This window comes from Lithobates pipiens, unplaced genomic scaffold, assembly GCF_037356315.1.
Source record: "Lithobates pipiens isolate NorthernLeopardFrog02 unplaced genomic scaffold, aLitPip1_a1.2 Scaffold_8, whole genome shotgun sequence".
Taxonomy (NCBI): domain Eukaryota; kingdom Metazoa; phylum Chordata; class Amphibia; order Anura; family Ranidae; genus Lithobates; species Lithobates pipiens.
The window spans coordinates 149,663,928-149,686,027 of NW_027507903.1; the positions used below are offsets into that span (position 1 = coordinate 149,663,928).

The window sequence follows — 22,100 nt, forward strand, 5'->3', positions numbered from 1 at the left end:
ATCACGTAAGTAAAAAGTGCTTTTCCGAATCCCCTAGACCAGGGGTTGGCAACCTTGGCCCTCCAGCTGTGGTGAAACTACAAGTCTCATGAGACATTGCAAGACGCTGAAAATCACAGGCATGACTCTTAGAGGCAGAGGCATGATGGGATTAGTAGTTTCACCACAACTGGAAGGTCCGAGGTTGCCTACCCCTGCCCTAGACCTAAACAAGCAGTTAACTCTTGCAGTAGAGTTGTAGTCCCACTGCAAGGGAGGTGTTTTTGTGTTACTGGAGTTGACTTTACTTTTGGAAAATTCTTTAGAGGTGGTGGTTGCCCTGTCTGCACCATCCGGCTCAACATGACAACATGCCCGATTTCTTCATCCATGCTGTTTAGAAATCTAAGTGTGTATAGCTTTAGGCTCCGCTTTTATGTGGTAGGTACACAAATGTAACCATTCCATCAGCCTCATTTATTTTTCTATAGAGAGGTGGGCAATTATATGTGCTTTCAGCCCTGTTTATTGTAGGGGGACTATAGTAATAGAATTTTTTTTTTTAACCTGCCCCATTTACCCTTGCTATTGATGTAGTATGGGAACCATAGACCTGGGATCATCACCCAATCTAGCCAGTTTGGGTAACTTTCTTGTCTATGGATAGCTTATAAACAGGGTAAAACTGGACAATATGTGGGTATGTTTTTTGTTTAGCTTGCAGGTTGAAAAAAATACACATTTTCTATCTTCACTATACACTGTGGATGGACAAATCTCCTGCTGTGCCTATTGTATGTTGACAGCCAGTCCTGCTGACTATCAAAATAGCCAAACAGTGGTTGCTTCTGATTGGATGCATCATTTTTTTGAGCATCGTTTTTTCCAGGCTTCTTCAACTTTTCAATGAAGAGCTGTTGAGTGGGATGAGATTGAGGGGGGCACCTACTCAGCAAGTTTTGCTGGTTTCTCAGTAACTTGCTGAAATTTGTGCTGTTTTGTCAACTTTAGGCTGGCCATACACTTTAATTTGGCTGGTTCAGTAGGGACCAGTCACATTTTTATCAAGTGTGTGTGGCTGGTCCTGCTCAATGGAAGTTGATAAAAGGATATTTTTTTTTCTTTACCAGCGGCTGCAGCGGATGATCAGTGTATAGACATGGCCAAAAGTTTTGAGAATGACACAAATATTAGTTTTCACATTCTGCTGCTTCGGTATTTTTATATCTTTTTGTCTTTTTTGTTACTTTGGCATGCTGAAGTATAATTACAAGCATTGCATAAGTGTCAAAGGCTTTTATTGACAATTACATTGTTTATGCAAAGTCAATATTTGCAGTGTTGAAGCTTCTTTCTCGAGACCTCTGCAATTCTCCCTGGCACGCTGTCAATCAACCTATGGGCCACATCCTGACTGATGGCAGCCCATTCTTACATAATCAATGCTTGGAGTTTGTCAGAATTTGTGGCGCATTTTTTTTTGTTCACTCGCTTCTTGGGGATTGACCACAAGTTCTCAGGGGGATTAAAGAGGAAGTAAACCCTGATGGGTCCCGACGCACGGGAGCCGACACTCGCGGCATATCGCTGCGATCTGCGGCTTACCCAGTGCGCATGCACCGTAGACAGCGGTGGCTGTCTTCAGGTAAATATCTCCTAAACCGTATAGGTTTAGGAGATATTTCTTGGACCTACAGGTAAGCCTTAATCTAGGTTTACCTGTAGGTCAAAGTGGTTTGTAAGGGTTTACAACCACTTTAAGGTTTGGGGAGTTTGCTGGCCACGGACCTAAAATTTTGATGTCTTGTTCCCCAGGCCACTTGGTTTTTACTTTTTCCTTATGGTGAGGTGCTCCTTCATGCTGGAAAAGGCGTTTTGGTCATCAAACTGTTCTTGGGTGGTTGGGAGAAGCTGCTCTCGGAGGATGTTTTTGTACCATTCTTCATTCGTGGCTGTGTTCTTAGGCAGAATTGTGAGTGAGCCCACTCCCTTGGCTGGGAAGCAGTCCCACACATGAATGGTCTCTGGATGCTTTACTGTTGGCATGACACAGGACTGATGGTAGTCCTCAACTTTTATTCTCCAGACAAGGTTTTTTGCCGATGCCCCAAACAATTGGAAAGGAAATTCATCAGAGAAAATGACTTTACCCGAGTCCTCAGCAGTCCAATCCCTGTACCTTTTACAGGATATCAGTCTGTTTCTGTTTTTCCTGGAGAGAAGTGGCTTTTTTGCTGCCCTTCTTGACACCAGGCCATCCTCCGAAAAGTCTTTCACCTCACTGTACGTGCAGATGCACTCTTACCTGAGCATGCTCTGCACTGGTGGTTCCCCCGATCCTACAGCTGTATCAACTGTAGGAGACAGTCTTGGTGCTTGCTGGACTTTATGGGGCGCCCTGAAGCCTTCTGCTGTGGAAATGTTTTTTATAGGATTAAGTCAATTTTCATGGCAAAGAGGGACTCTGCAATTAATTGCAATTCATCTGATCACTCTTCATAACATTCTGAAGTATATGCAAATTGGCACCATAAAAACCGAGGCAGCAGACTTTGAAAATTTAATATTTGTGTAATTTTCAAAACTTTTGGCCACGGCTGTATTTTGAGAGGGGCCGGTGCCAGATTACCATGTCTGAACAGGGGGGGGATTACTCCATCCACACACCGAGGTGACTAAACATAAAAAATACTAACCTTATATGGCCAGCTTTGTGCCATTTTCTTTCACTTGAATTTTATTAGGAATAATAAGACAAATGGACAATTGCATAGTACATAGCGCAAGACTATTATGTAATCACACAAACCAATTCAAAAGGAGCGCCATTTTCTTTTAAGCAGTGTAAAAACCCCTATTCCCAAGGTGATTGTCCACGATGCGAAAACTTCTGTGTTCTAATGAATCAAAGGTGGAGGTCTAATTCATAAAAAATACTTGTAACTATTTAACTGGCTAGTATGTCTGGTTCAAAGACTGCTGTGCGTACAAGTTATTTTGGATGCATAGCAATGCGAATGTGAAACTCTTGTAGTCTTTTTAAGCTTAAAAAGGAGTGAGAACGAAACTGAGAAAAGCAATAACAACAGATTAAATTGACAGGACTGCCCACTAGCCATCAGAAAGCCCAGTAAAGAAGATAAACTGTAAAGCTGCCCTGCTTGAAGAATTCCCATACTGAATTAAATTGTTAAGCGAATAGCTGATAAGTGTTTCTTAAATCCACCTTTCTCCTGCAAGTCAGGATTTTAAACCGGTCCCCCTAGAAACTGCAGGCGTATTTGCCTAGCTCTTTGCTGCTCTGCTGGGGTTTTGGGAGCAATAGGGAGTTAAAGCCTTATCGGTCGGTGCCCCGAGGTATGTGGCTAGGCAACGAAATCCATGAAGATTAGCAAAAAAACGCAGCACATGGCGGAAGAGGGTTTATAAGGCTTCCAGAATTATTTCAGGTAAAGGGAGGGTTGCTTATACCTCTAACTGGACAAATCCAGGCACAATGAGTAGTGAGATGGTTACAAAAGGGTGTTGTATTGCAGTGTTTTGACTTTATACTGATTTGGAAAGCTTTGAAATAACACTTCAAACGTCAGTATTGAAAGTTCCCGAGAGTCCAGATGTCGACTTAACTCATGATGGTTGGGTTCCCATTTTAAAATGGTACAAAGTTGCGGTTTGGAAATAATATAATCAAAGTAAGCAGTCATTGAGTCCCATCACTCCTGTACATGCCAGCGATGCCACTCAAAAGGCAAGTTATTTATATATATATATATATATATATATATATATATATATATATATATATATATATATATATATATATATATATATATATATATATATATATATATATATACACAAAAACATATTGCAAAAAGTATTGGGATGCCTGCCTTAACACGCACATGAACTTTAATGGCATCCCAGTCTTAGTCCGTAGGGTTCAATATTGAGTTGGCCCACCTATTGCAGCTATAACAACATTTGTGAGTTGAGGCACTAATGTGGATGAGAAGGCCTGGCTCACAGCTCTAAGGTTAGGACTTTGTGCGGGCCAGTCAAGTTTCCTCCACCCCAAACACACTCATCTATGTCTTTATGGACCTTGCTTTGTGCACTGCTGCACAGTCATGTTGGAGCAGGAAGGGGCCATCCCCAAACTATTTCCACAAAGTTGGGAGCCTAAAATTGGCCAAAATGTCTTGGTATGCTGATGCCTTTAGAGTTCTCTTCACTGGTACTTGGGGACCAAGCCCAACCCCTGAAAAACAACCCCACACCATAATCCCCCCCCCCCCCCCGTACCGAATGATTTGGACCTGTGCACAAAGCAAGGTCCATAAAGACACGGCTGAGTGAGTTTAGGGTCTGAGGAAATTGACTGTCCTGCAGAGTTCTGACCTAAACCCGAGAGACCAACTTTGGGTTGAATTAGAGCAGAGACTGCAAGCCAGGCCTTCTCGTCCACATCAGTGCCTGACCTCACAAATACACTTCTGGAAGAATGGTCAAACATTCCCATAGATACACTCCTAAACCTTGTGGACAGTCTTCCCAGAAGAGTTAAAAATGTTATAGCTGTAGAGGGTGGGCCAACTCAATATTGAACCCTACAGATGTGTGTGTAAGGACAGGCATCCTGATAATAGTGTGGCTTAAAATGCACTAATTTGACACACCTGGTTTAAAGCAATGGTAACCCCAAAAGCAAACCCTTATTGTAGCTTACCAATTCTTAGATATAATGGCTGTGTTTGTCTTTTTTTTTTTTTTTTTAAGCTTTCTTCTATTTCCATCCGGTGATGCAGCCAGCTAGTCTGTTGTGTTTCTAAAGGGCAAACTCTCCAGCAGAATGCATTAGTTTACATGCAGGAGACAAATCACTTCACACTGGCAGCAGGGGTTAATAAAATGATGAGCTTTTATTTATCCGTACAAAAACTTTATCCCAAAAGGAAAAAAGTTTGCTGTAATGGATTATAAAGTGCAAGTAGGAGTTTGGTCTTAGTTTGTTAGTGTATGTAAGACATGCTTATATATTTCACCCCCCCCAATGAAGACTTTGCAGCTGTCTCTATTGTGCACATTCATATAGAGTGGAGACACTCTAATACTGGAAAACTAATGCAGCCACCACATCTAATGATTGGTAAGAGTAGCAGGGTTACCTTGGTTTAAAAACACAGTAGCACATTCTATAGTTATCAATAATCACTGTATTCTCCCGGGGGGGACTGCTTCCCCGCTCCCCCCCACCAGGAAAATGCAAGGGTTTGGTGGGAGGGATTCCCCTGCCATCACTGTCTGTGTTGATGAGAAAATCAAGTTATTTTCTTTACTGCAACGGTCTATGGCCGGCCTTAGATGAACTAGCAGATTTAAGTGGACTTTTACATTAAGAAGGATTTCCATAAATAAAAGCTGACCATTGTAAGCACACCTATAAGTGTTAAAGGGTTTGTCTCAACCCTCTTACTACTAATTTTTCAGGACAACTAAGTCTGTTTAAAATAAAGTAAATTTTATTTTTCAACATCTGGATTACCAGATGAAAATAAGACACACAGCCTAAAGAAAATTGAATGCAGACAACATCTCTGGGATTCATAAGCTGCAATATAATTTAGTTTTGTTAGTTTAATACCACTTTAAGGCTTGGTTCACACTATTGCTGCATGCGGCTCACAGCAGGGTTCGGTGCATCCCCGTTCACTGTTTTGGGTCCGAATTCAGCCCGAATCTTTGACTGACCCGGTGCAAATTCACATTGGAGCCACAGCGGAGATATGTGAACTGGCTCCATAGAGAGCCGATCGCAATCTCCTACCATGCAAATTGGATGTGGAGAAAACCCGCATCCAATTTGCATAGGGACCCAGCCTTAGGTTGGGTTCACATATTTGTGCCACAGTTTCAATGTGGGAAACCAGTGGTTCTGTTCACTGGTTCAAGCAAGATTTAGGTGCATTATTTTTTTTTTTTTTTTTTTACCTGAAATCAGACCTGAACTGGACTGCAAAATGCCAGGACAGTCATGTTTGGGTACTTTTCTAACAGCTTAGAAAAGCTTGCAGGTTTATTTTCATTAGCGTGCTGGCCGGCTTCCAAGATTTTGTAACAGGAAATTAGCTAAGATTTCACTTTGAAAACCAGTTTCTCTCTAATGTCCATAGTTACAGAGGTAAGTGATGTTTTGTTTTAAAGCTCTTTGGTTGCTCGCTCAGAATATGTCTATATTGGTTTGAATAGGCTGGGTAGAGGTTCAATTTAAAACAAGCTCTCATTCATCTCTGTGTCTCTAAGCATTGTGGAGACAGTCGTTTACAATACAGGCACTTTTTGTTGTATGAGAACAGTTCCTGGCAGGCTGATGGCTTTCTAACACACAAAGTATGAGAAACCAACACAAACCTGACCTGTAGAGTTTTTGCTGTAATGGTTTAGGGGTACCGTGAACTTTTTCTTTTAGAACAAACGAGCTTTGATCTTTCTTTTCCTTCTTCATGTTTTAAAGTGATTATAAACAAGCGATCACCATGTAAAACAACCCATTCAGTTTAAAATAGAAATGAAAGGCAAAACCATTTTTGTATAGAACTAAAAAAAAACATAAATACCCCCCCCCCCCCCCTTTTTTTTATAGCTCATCACATTCCCTCAGTTCTAAGCTGCATAAGAGCTGGGGGGAAGAGAAGCAGCAGTACGCTGAGCTTCCCAGCGAGCGTGGGAGGGGGGGTTTCAGGACAAGTCTAGCTATGCTGGGTACTCAGTGTGCTCTACTCCAATGATCAGAGAACTGACCACAGTGTATTTTCCTGCTTAGTGTGGTCAGTTTTTAATAGGAAAGCAAGGGGACTAGCAGAAACACCAGGGATTTCACATAAAGGAAGCAATACAAATAAAAAAAAAAAAAGGATTGTTTCCCATAAAAGTACATGGTACGTTAGGAATATGATGTTTCGGGCTAACAAACGCTTTAATACTTTCAAGGTTTTCTTTCCTTTCTTTTTTTTTTTTGTTTTTTACTATATTGAGATTATATGACCAGTTTTATGAAAAAGTTAATGCTTGTCAGAATACATTTTATAATTTGGCTTCCAACGTAATCATATTCTTTTTATTTCAGCAAGCCAAAGTGGAGATACCTGTTCCTGCTCCTTCACCTGTAATCCCCCGGCTGACCCTTAGGGTTGGTGCAGGCCAAGACACAATGTGAGTATTATACGGACTTGTCACTGTTCACAGTAATGCATGTGTTTCGTCAAATGTATTGTAATCTAGTACCAGTAGTAACAGGCTTTGGGATTATGTGGCGGACATCAACATTCAATTTGTAAGGGAATGCAAAACCTATTTAAACCGAACAAAAGCCTGTAAACACTGAACCTTATAGGACAGTTTTACTTATCCCCAGTTCTAGCAAGACGTTCTATAAGCTGACACTACCTGACTACCTTGGCTTTTTCACAACTGCATTCTCCATTCAACTTCCCAAGGTATGGGAGCTTAAAGTGGATGTAAACCCAATTCATGTAATTTGAGCTGGGCACATATATCTGCAGTGTTTTGTTATCTTTTAAGTCCTGTAGATTTTCCCTGGCCCATTCCTCTGTTATAAGCCTGATAACTCCTGACAAATTCTCCGACACATCAGATAAAAACAGCCTGAAATTTGTGTCGGGGGAGGTTGCTATATGCAGATTAGCATGCAGCTGGCCCTATTACAAAACACCTCTGAGAGTCTCTGCCTATGTGGAGAGGGGGGTGTGTGCCTTTCCTCCAATCTGCTGTTTTAGCTATCTTGGCTGTATGCCCAGACATCACACTCCCTGTTTAAACAGGAAGAGAAAATTCCCTAACATGATCTAAACTTTCTAAACAGTATATAAAGCTGAAGACAGCAGATATGGGTGTAAAATTATATAGGGAGATTTCCGGTGTATCATCTGAGGCTGTTCCCTTCACTGGTTATGTGAGGGTTTACATCCACTTTAAAGTGGTTGTAAACCCTTACAAACCACTTTGACCTACAGGTAAGCCTAGATTAAGGCTTACCTGTAGGTCCAAGAAATATCTCCTAAACCTACAAGGTTTAGGAGATATTTGCCAAAAGGCAGGCACCGAGGCACTGAGCGCGCCACAGTTAACGATGAGTGGTGCATGCACGGGAGTGACGTAATCGCGGCTCCGTCGAATGACCGCGTCAGAGCAGCGAGACCCACCAAGAAGATGGAGGCTCCGTACACAAGGGGACAGCGGTGACTTTGCTGGCTCCTGTGTCAGGTAAGTGACACATAATGGACTACTATGCAATGCATAGTAGCCCATTATGCTTTACCTTTGCAGGGAATCGAAGAGGAAGTAAACCCATTAGGGTTTACTTCCTCTTTGTTCTACAGTGATAGTAATGGTCACAGAGAAGAGGGGTAATGGGAGCTATTAGGAATTCTACTGTTGGCCTTAAAGGATGGCTTCTTCTGATAATGCTAGTTGTGTGGATATCATACAGACCCTTTTGCTTCAATACAATAAATCATGGAACTACAAGTATGCAGATAAAGACTTCTGCCATACCCTGTGTTTCCTGCTCTGTATACATACTGTAGATTGGTGACTAAAAGTATTGGGAGGGTCAGCCGACTACTCTTCCAGAGGGTGGTCAGCAGTGGTAACTTCCTTCTCTCATAACAGGTTTGCTCTAATAAGGCATCCAATCAGCTCTGATATTTTTGGATTAGAGTGTTTTTGTGGGTGGTCACGGTCCCACAGTTGAATTTAAATGAGGTCTTAGCTCAGGAGTGTATCCTGTGTAGGCTTTGTTATCCAGATACGTCATCTGCTAACTTATTTTCCATCGTTTTCTGTTGTCTGGGGTAGTGTTCTATCCCCTCCCCTGGAAATGGTGTGGTTCTATTCTAAGCTGTAGAGAGAAATGATAATTCAGCAATCTGATTGCACTGTACACTCTGCCATTTGCAATAACCGCATTTGCCGACATACCAATTCCATGGCTGCCAAATTAGTATTTCAGGGAAATTTACTGGATTCAATTCTAATGCAATTAGACCTCATTTGGTTTCCTAAATAAATAAAAGGTCAGTCTGCAAATTAAGCTTATCTCTGGCCACAGCTTCCATAAATTGTGTTTTTAATGTTTTTAACAGATCTTATCCATAATGGGTTAGGTGGTGTTAGTTCATTTGGACTTAAAATATTTAAGACTGCTTCTTAATGTTGTATTTGAACAGTGCATTACAGCATTTTCTGTGCACGGTTATCAAGTCACTGATCACTAATTGATTTAATGCCAGCAGGTGCTTAAGATATGGCATCTACTGGACACTGAGGTACTTTATGTAGGAAATAAGTTTCACGCATTATGCAAATTAGCATTCACAAGACAAGTCTGAAGTTTTTTTTTGGCCATTGCTTTCTACTAAAGGGAGAGAATAGAAGCGGTAGCAAAGAATAACTTGGCAAATATACTAGTTATTGGCATTTAAAGGATAGTTCACCTACTGACGTTTGCTAAAAACGTCCCCAAGCAGTATTGTGACCTCAGTGCATGAACAAGCAGTACTCTGTTTTTGTGTAAAAAAATAAATAAAAAATTATCAGCAATTCTTCTCTTTTCCCTCTCTATCCTATAAATGGTGGGACATACCAAGCATTAGAGGAGTATGTAGATGAGTACTCCGCTTTGTGCCCTACAGCTGCTGTCTTTCACAGCTGAGCTTTTTGCAAGAGTGAAAGAGAGCGGACTGGGCAGGTGTGGGTAGGGAACAAAGCAGGGTGCTCATTCATGAGTTTCTAGGGCCACGCATCCAACACTTGATATGTCCTTACAAAGTGTCCTGTAAGCCACACATCACTACAATAACCTGTATGTAAAAATGGCCTGAGCCTGGGCTCTATCCATTTTACCACAGATGCGTTTCGCCATGCCCATGGCGCTTAATAATGGGGATGGGTGGGCGTTGGTCGTTGGCCTGGATAGAGCCTGGGCTGAGGCTCTTTCACTTTTCACATACAGGATCTTGTAGTGATGTGTGGCTTATAGAACTCTTCTCTCTGTATTGGTATCCACAAAGTTGGGATGAGCTCCATCCTCGCCTGCACTTCCAGCTGTTTACTGTAGAAGAGAAACTGTTGGAGCAGCACCCATAGTTTGGCATTGGTTTACAGCCTAATATGTCCTGCCATATGCCAGACAGAGAGATCACAGCATTGAAATAAGCAGCTTTTTACAAAACAGAGCTCTACATGCTAATGTACTGAAGGCTCTGTAATGCTTTGGGATGTTTTTGCCACGTGTCATTAAAGGTGAACCTACAGTTTAACATTAGCTTAATACCAGTGGATGAGCTTAGCCTACAACTAAAATACTACAAAATTTCTGTTTGTCATCCAAGGAGATTTTCCTTTGTTATTGCTGTTGAAACACAGCAATTGATTGGAGATTCTTACTATGCACTGTCACAAGTACACGTCCCCAGAGTGATATCCCTCCAATCCTGGTAAAAACTAATCACAAATGGATGGATCTCTCTGCTTTGATGTTTGTGTCTGACAGTCCTTACAATGTATATTAAGCTTGAACTGTTAATTTTATTGTATTTTGATTTCTAAGTTATTTCAAAGTTTAGGGACGTATGAGATTTTTTTTTTTTTTTTTTTAAGAATCGTACTTCCCTAGGTTAGTGCAATCATCTGTCCGATGCTGCATCTGTCTTCTGCCGACGCTAAAACCTCGTACACACTATTAGATTTCCGGATGACCGAAAGTCAGTTTTTTGTTGCATGCTAGTCTCATGTCGAAATTAAAGAGGTTACTCACCATACGAAAATTCTTGCGTTCACGTATGACAAAAATTTTATAGTCTGCACATCTAGCTTTTATCTAATGAAAAACCGGAATCGGCTGTCGAAAGCACCACACTAGCGATTTGGATATGGAAAGATCGTTTTGACAATTTTACTTCCGATTTTCGTATCGTGTGTACGGCGTTTAGACTGAGAACTGAGCAATCAAATACCACTGTTGCGCGGTTCTTAGTGCTCCCTGCTCTTTCAACAACAACCTCCCTGCTCATTGGAGCGCTGGGCTGTGGAGGGGGCCGGAGCAGTTGGCTCAGGCTGAGTCCAGAGTTGTGAGCGGATCACGACCAGATTGTCGGGATCTTGCCCCAGCCTGGACTGGCTCTGTGACGTCAGCCCACTGTCTGCTGAAAACGGGTCACAGAAGGAACTGCACTCCTGTGATCCACAGGAGAAGCACAGCTAATCAAGCGTTGGCTGTACTTCTCTTTTAAGACATTTTAAATAAATGCAGATTGTTTTGTTTTTTAGAACCTGCAAGCTCCTTGATTATCTGTAGTGTTGATCCAAATTTCTATTCTTCTGCTCTAATGTATTATAAAGGTTATCAGAGCTCAGCATTCACCATTTGCTGTTTTTAAGCTGCATAAATAAAGGTAGGCATCCCATCCCATCTCAGCTTTGGCCTGGCCATTTAAATAGCACTAACCTTAGTGTTTGTATTCTGAAATTGAAGACTACGGTTCATTAAGGTGCCCCTCATGGTCATATTCAAATAGTGTTTGCCCTTAACCTTAGCTTTCTCAGTGTTTGAGTAAGAATGGGTGGCTTTTTATTGACTTGTCAAGCTGTTGGTTTGCATTTCAGGCCAAGCATCTTATGACCCAATCTATTTATTTCACTGTTTTGTGGTGGGGAAACAGGTAAAGGAATCCTGCTGAAAATCCCTCCTTCTGCACGTTTTTATGAATAAGGCTAGTGTCTGCAGCAGTTAGGGCAGCGTGACCAAATCCTTCAGAAAACGTAATGCTAGCAGCATGGGCCTATTGTGGGATACAGCTGTGGGCGGTGTTGGTTACTTTGCTAGAGATTGCTCATTCAACAGAAGCCCATGAAGGAGAACCTGCATTGGAATTAAATGAGGAGGAAGAAATGATACTGCAGGGAGAAGAATGTGGAAGGGTAAACCACTGTTTGGGAAAAGTTAAACAATGGTTCTCTGGCAGCGACAGTCCATGTTTATTGCTGTGCTAATGGGCCTCCAAATTATTTTACAATGTGGAGTTTAGTGGTTTATTACCAAGAAATAAAAACTGTTAAGAGCTGGATAGCCGCATTAAAGACTGCTGAGTGACTGCATAAAGCAAAAAAAGTAGTAGCGGTGTACAGCATATAGGGCGAGAACTTGTTTTAACCCTTTGATTTATAGCCTATATTGTAAATAAAAGCTCATATCTTCGAGTCTTTATTTGGCAATGAGACCTAGGATGAAAGAAATCTGTGAAATCTGATTTCTGCTTTGAATTTTATGATGAAACCGTACAATGAGAAACAGCCTTCGGCAGGTAGAGATGGGTTGAAGGCATTTTTTTTTCTAGCTCTTAGCCACAGAAGTTAATAATGTAGCCCATTTAAGAAAGCAAGCGCCACAGGAATTTAAACCTAATCACCGCAAATAAACAAGCCGTCTTGCAGCTGGCTGTTGGTGTAATTTTCTTAGCTGGCAAACTATGGTGATGTGGCTGATTTGAACTGTGTTGCTCATGTGGAAGTTAACGTATAGAGTTGGCACTATTTCTGCATAATCTGCAGGTCACAAGGCTCAGTCTTGCCAAAATGAAACACTATTTACATTCTACATCTAAGAATGGACCTGCATGTTGATTCCACCAACATCTGTGTAAATCTAGTTATAGTGCATCATGATATTACTATGTCGCACTTACCAAAGCAAATTTTCCTTTGGTTGCTGTATGAGGTGTGTTTAAAAAGTTTGGTGAATGGTCCGATATCTCAGTGGCAACATAGGCCAGGTGCTCAAGCATACACATGGCTATTCAGAGACACGTTGAGAAGTGCTACATAGCGTGGAGTACACTTGACCGTCGGGGTAAACCCACTTCAGGCAGTCTAACGTAGTCCTTGTGAGGGGTAGGAGCACAGTGCAATGGAGTAACGAGTGAACATCAAGATCTGCTACAAATTGGGGAAACCGGCAACAGAGATGCATGAAATGTTGTGCAAGTGTATAGAATGTAAGCCACAAACAAAAAATACGTTTACGGCTGGTTCAAGTGCTTTCGCGAGGGAAAGGAAACGGCTGAGGATGATCCATGTTCTGGTCATCCATCGACCAGCAGAACCTTGGAAGTGGTCGGCGACTCTGCAATTGATGGAGTAAGAATTGGGCATTGGCAAGGACATGGTGCGCACCATCGTCCCTGAAGATTTGGCTAAGCGTAACATCTGTTCCCTAGTTGTGCCACACAAGCTGACAGGTGAACAAAGCAAAATGGATGGAAATCTCTGGAGATTTCATTACCGTGTGTGACCAGGATCCATCCTTTCTGTGAACCATCGTCACAGGTGATTAAACCTGGTGCTACCAGTTTGATCCAGAATCCAAGTGGCAATCAGTAGCCCGCAAAAGTCCAAGATCAAGATAAATGTTGATCGCCAATCCAAGAATGTGTGATAGCGGTTCTGTGATCGATTCCTAAAAGTGGCCTTTGCTGAAGCTTAATGAACGTTTGCAAAAATGTGGTGTGAAGGATGGCAATTATTTTGAAGGCCAATAAAAGTAATTTGTCTCTTCCATTTTGCTTGTCTTCTGATGACATTTACCAAACTTTTTAGACATACCTCATATTTCTCATTAACTCTAGGTTTTTGGAGCTTGTATGCCACACAAGATCAAGATGGACCTGCAAAGTAAAAATGAAAGTTTGGTAAAGAATCTGCAGAATCTGACACTACCAGGAGTCCCACATTTGTGGTCCCTAACTCCTGTTTATTGTGTTCCTCCTGCCAGACCCTACATCAATACAGCACACAGCAGTTAAGTAGGATGGTGGGAGAACCCATATTATACAGCAGGGGAGCTGGTATCCAACACTTCTGAAATGTGTAATTTCTTGATTCTTTGGGTAGCGGAGCTCAGTGGTGCAGGCAGCAGATAAGTTGGTGCGCATTAAGTGTCTTCTTTGCACGGAGCCCTTTTGTTTATTCTTTGGTCCTTTGACTAAAATGCCATTTTCATTTTAGTCGACTAAAATCCCATGGGTTTAGTTAAATTGTAATACATTATTTAACCATTTGCGGATCGCCAGATGTTGTCTTACGTCGGCAGTTTGAAGAGGAATATCTTCAAACTGCTGTCATAACCCCCGGTATCTTATTCAATGGGTGTCTGCTTTCAGATAAACGTGGACTCCGGTGGATTCGCAGCAAGATCAGAATTCTAGCCCTAGACCTCTGTAAATCAATACTGGTAACCTGTAGAAATTATTAAATGTCGTCTATGGAGATTTTTAAGGGTAAAACTTTGTCTCCATTCAATGAGCGGGCGCATTTTTGAAGCATGACATGTTGGTTATCAATTTACTCGGCATGACATACTTTCACAATATAAAAAAAAAATCGGGCTAACTTTACTGGCTTTTTAGTTTTTTCATTCAAAAAAGTATTTTTTTCCAAAAAAAAGCATGCTTATAAGACCGTTGCGCAAATACGGTGTGACAAAGTATTGCAACGACAGCTATTTTATTCTCTAGGGTAGCTGAAAAAAAAATATATAATGTTTGGTGTTCCTAATAAATTTTCTAGCAAAAAAAAAAAATCAATTATGTTAACTTGTAAACAGAGTCTGAAAAAATAGGCCCGGTTTTTAACTGCTTCAATACAGGGCATTTTCACCCCTTTCCTGCCCAGACCAATTTTTATTTTTCAGTGATTCTAACTGTAGGCGGCGGGGACTCACAAGAGGAGACCGATCGGTGTTCCTCTGTACTAGGAACACACTATAGGTTTCCTCTCACCTGACAGGACATGGATCTGTGTATTTACACACAGAGATCCACAGTCCTGCTGTGTTCACAGGCAATCGTGTGTCCTGAGCACAGCGGGTCCCGAGCAATGCGCCAGGTGCGCACCCCCTAGATTGCCGTGAAGCCCAGGACGTCATATGATACCCACCCAGGATGGGAGATCCCTCCTGCGGACGTCATACTACTATAGCCGGGTAATGAAGTTCCACCCTATTTTACAAGTTGTTCTTAAAGGAATGACCACCCCTCCACCACTCGTTTTTGGATAATTATGTAAAAAAAAAAAAAAAAAAAATTCTATTTTCAGCCCATAGTGTCATTTCCTCCTTCACCCCACTGCCTTCTGGGTCCTGTGCATGTCCCAGAAGACGACGGGCCATTCAGAAAGAGCTGTGCGACTCGCGCATGCACAGTAGAAAACCTGGAGGCTCCACTGCCGGTTTCCTTTAGTTACAATGGTGGCGCCTTCATCTGAGCTGATGGATTGATCGGCCTCGGAGGGGGCGACATCCCAGGCTCCCTGGACAGGCAAGTGTCCTTATTAAGAGTCAGCAGTTGGTAGCTGCTGACTAAAAAAAAAAAAAAAAATGTGTTTTTTTTTTTTTTGCAGCTGAAACACCACTTAAAGTGTGTTGTTGTAAAGGCTGAAGGTTTTTTTTTTTTTACCTTCATGCATTCTATGCATAACATTCTATGTTCCTTTTTTAAATTTGGAATTTATTTTCGTCATAGTTTTTGTCAATTGACTAAATTCAAATTTAACTTTTCGTTTCGTTTTCGTCACTGAAAACATGCAGCTGACGAAATTTATTATGGTCGATGAAATTAACACTGCTTGACTTGCCGTTTGGATTTGCTATGGAAGAAAATATTTTAAACTGTTAAAGATCTATAACATAAGTAAGCCCAACATTGTAGTGTGTCCCTTTTTTTTAAATTGATAAAAGCATTGAGAAGAGCCGCAGAAATAAAGTTAAATTTCATGTTCGTATCGGTGGAAGGGATTAGAAATGGTGTTTTGGACTGTTTACCTGTGTGTCCATGTTGGCTTGGATGCTGGCCTGAAGGCTCTATATATTAAACTTTGAGTAGACTCTACTTGACACTACTAAGGAAGTCAGCAGGAAACATTTTAACTGCTGAAGTTACAGTGTTTACGCGTTTGCCTTTCTGCCTGCCAGAAATCCTTTGCTCCTAGAATCGTTTCAGGAAGGAAGTATTGAATTAGCAAATATTTGTAATGTCTTTTAATGTTAGAAGCTGAAAGATGTAGACACTCCTTCATCTTGGAGATAAAAATTATCAGCACTAAAATTGGTCTCTATTAATGTTCGAGTAGTTCCCACATTTTGTTTTAAACTCCAGACTCCATATTTACTGATTATGATGTCTGCACTTCTTTATGTGTGTTTAATTATTTTTAATCACATTGAATACAAATGACTTTGCTTATTGTTAATGCATACCACTGTTCCTATTTAATCGGCAGGGAAACGAACAGTTCTGATCTCATGTGGTCCAAGCTTGTTTTTAGAACTGCGTTTGCAATTATAATTGTGATTTCCATAATGTGTAGACTCTGCAGCTGCGTATGTGGATTTTATTTTGCTGGTCTTTTCTCTTTCCTGCGTTTTTATGCAATCTAGTTTGCTTAACTTATTTTAATGTTGTGTGTTTAAAATTGACACTCGTTGTCGGCTAATTTCTTTACAGAAAGCTACAGCAGTATCCGTATAATATATAAATCAAGCTAATAGTGTCTAAATACATGGAAATATGGCATTTTAGTTGTACAATACTAGCAATGTCAAGTCTGTTTCTGTCGCACACAATTACTATAATTTCCTATAATTGATGTTAGAAATAATCTTACGGTGCTACCTTTCATGTGCGATTTGTATTGTCCTATTTGTCTGGTTCCTGTTGATGCAAATTCCAGGGTAATAGCACCAGCATACACTTTTTGTTCAGCCATAACATTCTTATCTTAAAGGACTTAAAGGGAAAAGTAAAGGCACGTTACTTTGTTTTGTAGACATCCTCCTAGACTCAAAGTGTAGAATTTAGCATATGACTAGCAGGTAACCTGAGTAACGAAGAGACCATTTACACCTGTGTATCATGGTGTCTATTGTAAAGACTCTGCAAAGCCTGGAATAGAATGGTTTTACAAAGGGTTAAAACATGGTGCGTTGTGTTTGTTGCCATTAAGGCTGAATTCACACTTGTGGCAATTATGGTTAAAATCGCATCGCATTGCATTTGCACCAAAATGGTGCAGGATCTTTTCTTTGGCCCGCACTGGAATCGGATTGCATTGGGTGTTCTTACCTATTCGATCCGATTCCTGCACCATTTGACAGTTCACATTGCGTTCTGCGAACAGATCTGGGATGTCATTAACTTTACCACCCCCATCAAACCATTCTCTGCAGCTATTACCTTTTGTACCACCACCCCCTCCCTTTAGAATGTAAGCTCTACAAGCAGGGCCCTCCTGTACCTTTTTGTATTGTACTGTAATTGTGTTGTCCCCCCTATACATTGTAAAGCGCTGCGTAAACTGTTGGCGCTATATAAATCGTGAATAATAACTTTACGTTGATACCCCCAGCAGATCTCAGTGTGAACCAGTGTGCAATTCAGGTGCGGGGTGGGAACAGGCATGAATCGTAGGGTTACCCACATCAGACCAGTGTGAACCGAGACTAAATGTACCTACATACATACATACATACATACATACATACATACATACATACATACATACATACATACATACATACATTAGAAAACATTTTTTGGGGTTGGTGAAGACTTGTCACTTTTTTTTTTTTTTTTTTTTTAACCACAACCGAGATTAAATCTGGCTGTACACTGTTTGTTTGGTTTTTTTTAATGGTTTTTTTTCTTCTTCAGCCAAAATAATGTCAAGAATCCAAATTAAGATAATGTAGCACCACATCCCAAAATGTAGCAAAAAAGGTGAACTTTTTACTGTCTGGACTGACTACCAAAAAGGGTTAGGGTTCTTTTCACACTTGTGCAACTTGGGATCCGACTTGTGAGACCCAAAGTCGCAGGACATGTGAAATGCCATGCATCTGAGAGCCGTTCCAATTGACACTACTGAAGTCGCTGCACAAGGTTCCTGCACTACTTTGATCCGACTGACACCACTTCAATTCCAGAGAGTGAAAAAGTCTTATTAAAGTTAGACTCCAAAGTTGCACTGAAAATTACACCACTTTGGAGTTGGCTAGTGTGAAAAGAGTTTAAAGGGACTTTACAAAGTTTTATTTGTATCAAATCAACCCAACATAGATCTGGTTGATTGATTATTTTAAATATAATAAGCTTTAAAAAGGATTCATATAAATATAAACAAAACCCCCTATATGTTGCGCCCTATCTACAGTAGACATATGAGTTAATTTACATTTCTCTGGAGCGGCTTACACAAATACCAACCACTGGATGCATACCAATCCATTTTGTCGCATGGCATAGAGAACAGAACATACAGTTGTAGACTGCAAAGGGGCTACTTTTCATTTTACAAATGTGCTTCCTCAGCAAAGAGGTGTTCATAAAGATGCCAAGAGAACTTCGATGTAAAATTTAGGTGACACCCGCTGTCAGGAAGACGGGAAGAGGGTTCAGACATAGAAGAAACATTTCATTGCATTGATCTCGGTGGTATGAGGCTCGGTGGCCGATATGCCCCTTCTACAACCCGGCTATCTGCACCAGAGAACCCTGGCTGGGGATTGTTGAAACTTTTTTTTTTTTCCCTCAAGTATACAAATTAGATGGGATGAGTTAGTATGTCCATCATTATTTAAAGAAGTATAACATCTGCATTATTAAAAGTCCTAAACCCAGTCCATAGATATTTCTTTACAAAAATTCTCAATCTTTCAAAGTCCAATGTGGACCAAAGACTTCAACATTGAAGTACGATGTTAATAGGAAGAAAACTGGAGAAAAAGGAGAATGGAAAATAATGTTCATAAGTCAGGTCTAGCTGTCTTTTTATTGACCTCCTTTTATCTACACCTTTTATTATTTGTGCCAATTCTCTAAACTTTCATAAACATTGTTTGACTTTCATTGTACTTTTTTTGTATACAGATAAGGTTTTTTTTTTTATATGCTGCTGAATCATTGGAATCCTCTTTTTATATTTGAAAGAAAAGATCCAGATTTAATAATTTTTTTTGTCTTTTTTTTTTTTTTTTTTCCTAGTGTCATCAGCAAAGTGGTATCCACTCCAGAGGTAAAGGCAACTACAACACCATCCTTGCCTAAATCACCTCCACCTGCCCCATCTCCAGCACCAATTCCAGTTCTTGTTGTGCCTCCTCCTGTCCAAGCCCCTCCTGCCCCTGCAGCTGCATCACCAGCTCCAAATCCACCTCCTGCTACCCCTGCACCAAACAAAGAAAACTCGAAGGCTCCTTACAGGAGTGTGGTCACCGAGACAGTCAGCACCTACGTGGTAAGTGTGGTCAGGATTAATCCTTTTTCTTTACAGCATGTATTTATTCCTATTCCACATAGATGTAGAGTTATAAACATTAAATAATTTTCACTGCTCAGTAGTCGAGAATTCTCTAATTACTTTTAACTTAAAATTGTAAACATTAAAGTAGAAGAAAAGCCAAACATTAACTGTTTTTTTAAAACTTTCCCTACCCCCCCCCCCCCCCTCCCTTCTATATATCCTGTATATCCTTTGTAGGAAAAAAAAAATATGTGTATTTACCACTTTTTAATCTGCTTTGGTCTGGTCATGTGATTTGCAGCTCTGGCTTCCCTGTGTCAGTACGCAGCTGCTACAGGGGAGAGCGCCAACAACGGCTGGGTCATTTGTATCTATGGGTGACATCACAACTCTCGGAATTTACAGCTGTTGTCAAGCGCTCCCTTACACAGGATCAGGTGACTGGACTAAAATAACCACTTGTCCTTCGTAAGATTTTACCACCTTCTTGACCAGAGCATTTTTTGCTATTTAGTACTGTGCCACTTTCCTGCCAATTGATCAGTCATGCAAAACTGTACGCAAATGAACCCTTCCGTGCTCTATTTTTTTTTTTTTCCTTTTACACTGGTATTGCTTATAATTGTTATGAACACTGTTATAAAGGCACAAGGTTTTTTACCTTCATGCATTCTTTACATGAAAGTAAAAAACCTTGTTTGCAGCAATACAGAGGGTACAGAGAAGAGGATGATCCTGGCTGCTTTGTGCATTACCACTGCACAAAGTAGGTGAGTATGTCATGTTTTGTTTAATGTAAAAAAAGAGTGTTTAGTAACACTTTACTTGTCGTGAAAGGCTTTCCACAACCATATACTGCCTCTGACAACAGCCTGGTTTTGGAGTAGAAAAGTGCAGGTGCTTAACTGGCCTGACTGCAGTCCAGATCTTTCACCAACTGAACATATTTAGTGCATCTTGCAACAACAAATACGACTAAGACAACCCAGGATTGTTGAGCAGTTAGAATTCTATATCTGGAAAGAATGGGACAACATTCCCCTCACAAAGCTCTAGCAACTGCTCTCCTCAGTTTACAAATGTTTTCAGAGTGTTAAAAGGAGAGGGGACACTTTACCATGGTAAACATGGCCTTGAACCAACTTTTTTGAAGCGTGTTGCTGCCATTAATTTCAAAATTACTTTTTTTTTTTTCTTAAAATTGTACATTTTCTCAGTTTAAACATTGGATGTTTTCTGTTTTCCAACTTTTATTTTATTTTTTATTTTTTTTGAATTGGGGTTGTATCTGTCTTCATTGGGTCTAAGTATGTGACCCTCCTGGTTGGTGGTTCTTTGAAAAAAATAAAAACGATATGGTTGGTCTAATTGTTCACATTGCTTGAAAACATTGGGTGGTATTAGGTCAGCACTACTGTTATATGGGGACAAATTGGAATGTATTGCAGGTAAGGCAATTTTCTAACAGAATTAAAGTGGTGAACATTACCTCATCAGTAGGGCTACATTTCCAGTTTAATTTTACTTGTCCTTTATTTCAAAGTGACAACGATGTCATAAAGTAAATGGAAAGTTACTCAGTAACAACGTTTTATACCCTTGATGTTATCAGCAAGTTGAATAGGAGTGTTTGGCTAATAAGTAAAAATACAAAGCTTGGAACATAGCAAGTCTAATAAAGTGTATTTTTAAAGAGAACGTTCCTCCTGATTTAACATAAATATGTTGGCCTACGTAAAAATTGCAAGTATTCAAATACTTATAAAATGTTCTATTGGATTTCCTCCTGTAACTGGAGCTGTATGCAAATATTCCAACCACATTTATGTCTCTAAGGTGGGGAATGTGCTTCACAGTTACATAGAATAATTAAACGGTATATATGAAAATTATAATAAGACCACTTGTACATGGGAGTAAAAAAAAACCTCAAAATTAAATAAAAAAAAATTAATTAAAAAAATACAACTTTTTTATTGATCTGAACACGGGTGCATTGTTGCTTATGGAAAAGTACACACAGCTGCATAAAGATCAGTAATACAGCGAAGGGGTACAGAGCCATAAAAAACAAAAAATAAACACTTTTGAGTGCAATAATTTACACACATACAAGTGTGTATACACGCATATATTGCAACACTGGCAGCTAGGCTGTAGACATAGTTAAAGGAGGGTCCTGTCTCTTGTACTGTACTGCAAGAAACCGATTTTACTGTCAAAAATTTCTTCTTGTACAGGAAACTGCTATAGAGAAGATGGCTGAGATGTCCAAAAACAATACATAAAAATGAGGGGTGGCAAAAGGGGCAAACATGCCAACAGTACCATAAAAAAGATAATGCCATAACTAGACAACTACTGATAGCACCTTACAGCCAAAGCTGGCATCAGCAGAGGCTTGAACTTCCACTTGGTAAAAACAGATTCCTCAATCCATGCAAACATAGTGGATGGAGGAATTAAAGGTTAATTTAACCACTTGACCTCCAAGGTTTTACGCCCTTCATCACCAGGCCTTTTTTTTTTTTTGCAGTGCGGCACTGCGTTACTTTAACTGACAATTGCACGGTCGTGCAACACTGCGCTATAAGCAAAAAATGAATGAACACAGTGATTATTGCCAGTGGCTATAGTCACGGGTAATAATCACATGCTAGAAAGCCGATATGCTGGCTGTACCCAAGTCAACCGATGAATCGACTTGGGTACAATCAGCCTGCCCATTGATGGTTCAAATGGTGATGGGT

At 40.4% G+C, this 22,100-nt stretch overlaps 1 protein-coding gene across 1 annotated transcript in view; it reads left to right on the top strand.

The window, feature by feature from the left end:
• Positions 1-22,100, top strand: part of TAF3 (TATA-box binding protein associated factor 3) — a 155,164-nt gene that overhangs the window by 126,222 nt on the left and 6,842 nt on the right. Inside the window, exons 4-5 of the mRNA XM_077472061.1 lie at positions 7,106-7,191; positions 19,092-19,344. Of these exons, the coding sequence (XP_077328187.1) occupies positions 7,106-7,191; positions 19,092-19,344 (339 nt within the window). The remainder of the gene's footprint in view (positions 1-7,105; positions 7,192-19,091; positions 19,345-22,100) is intronic.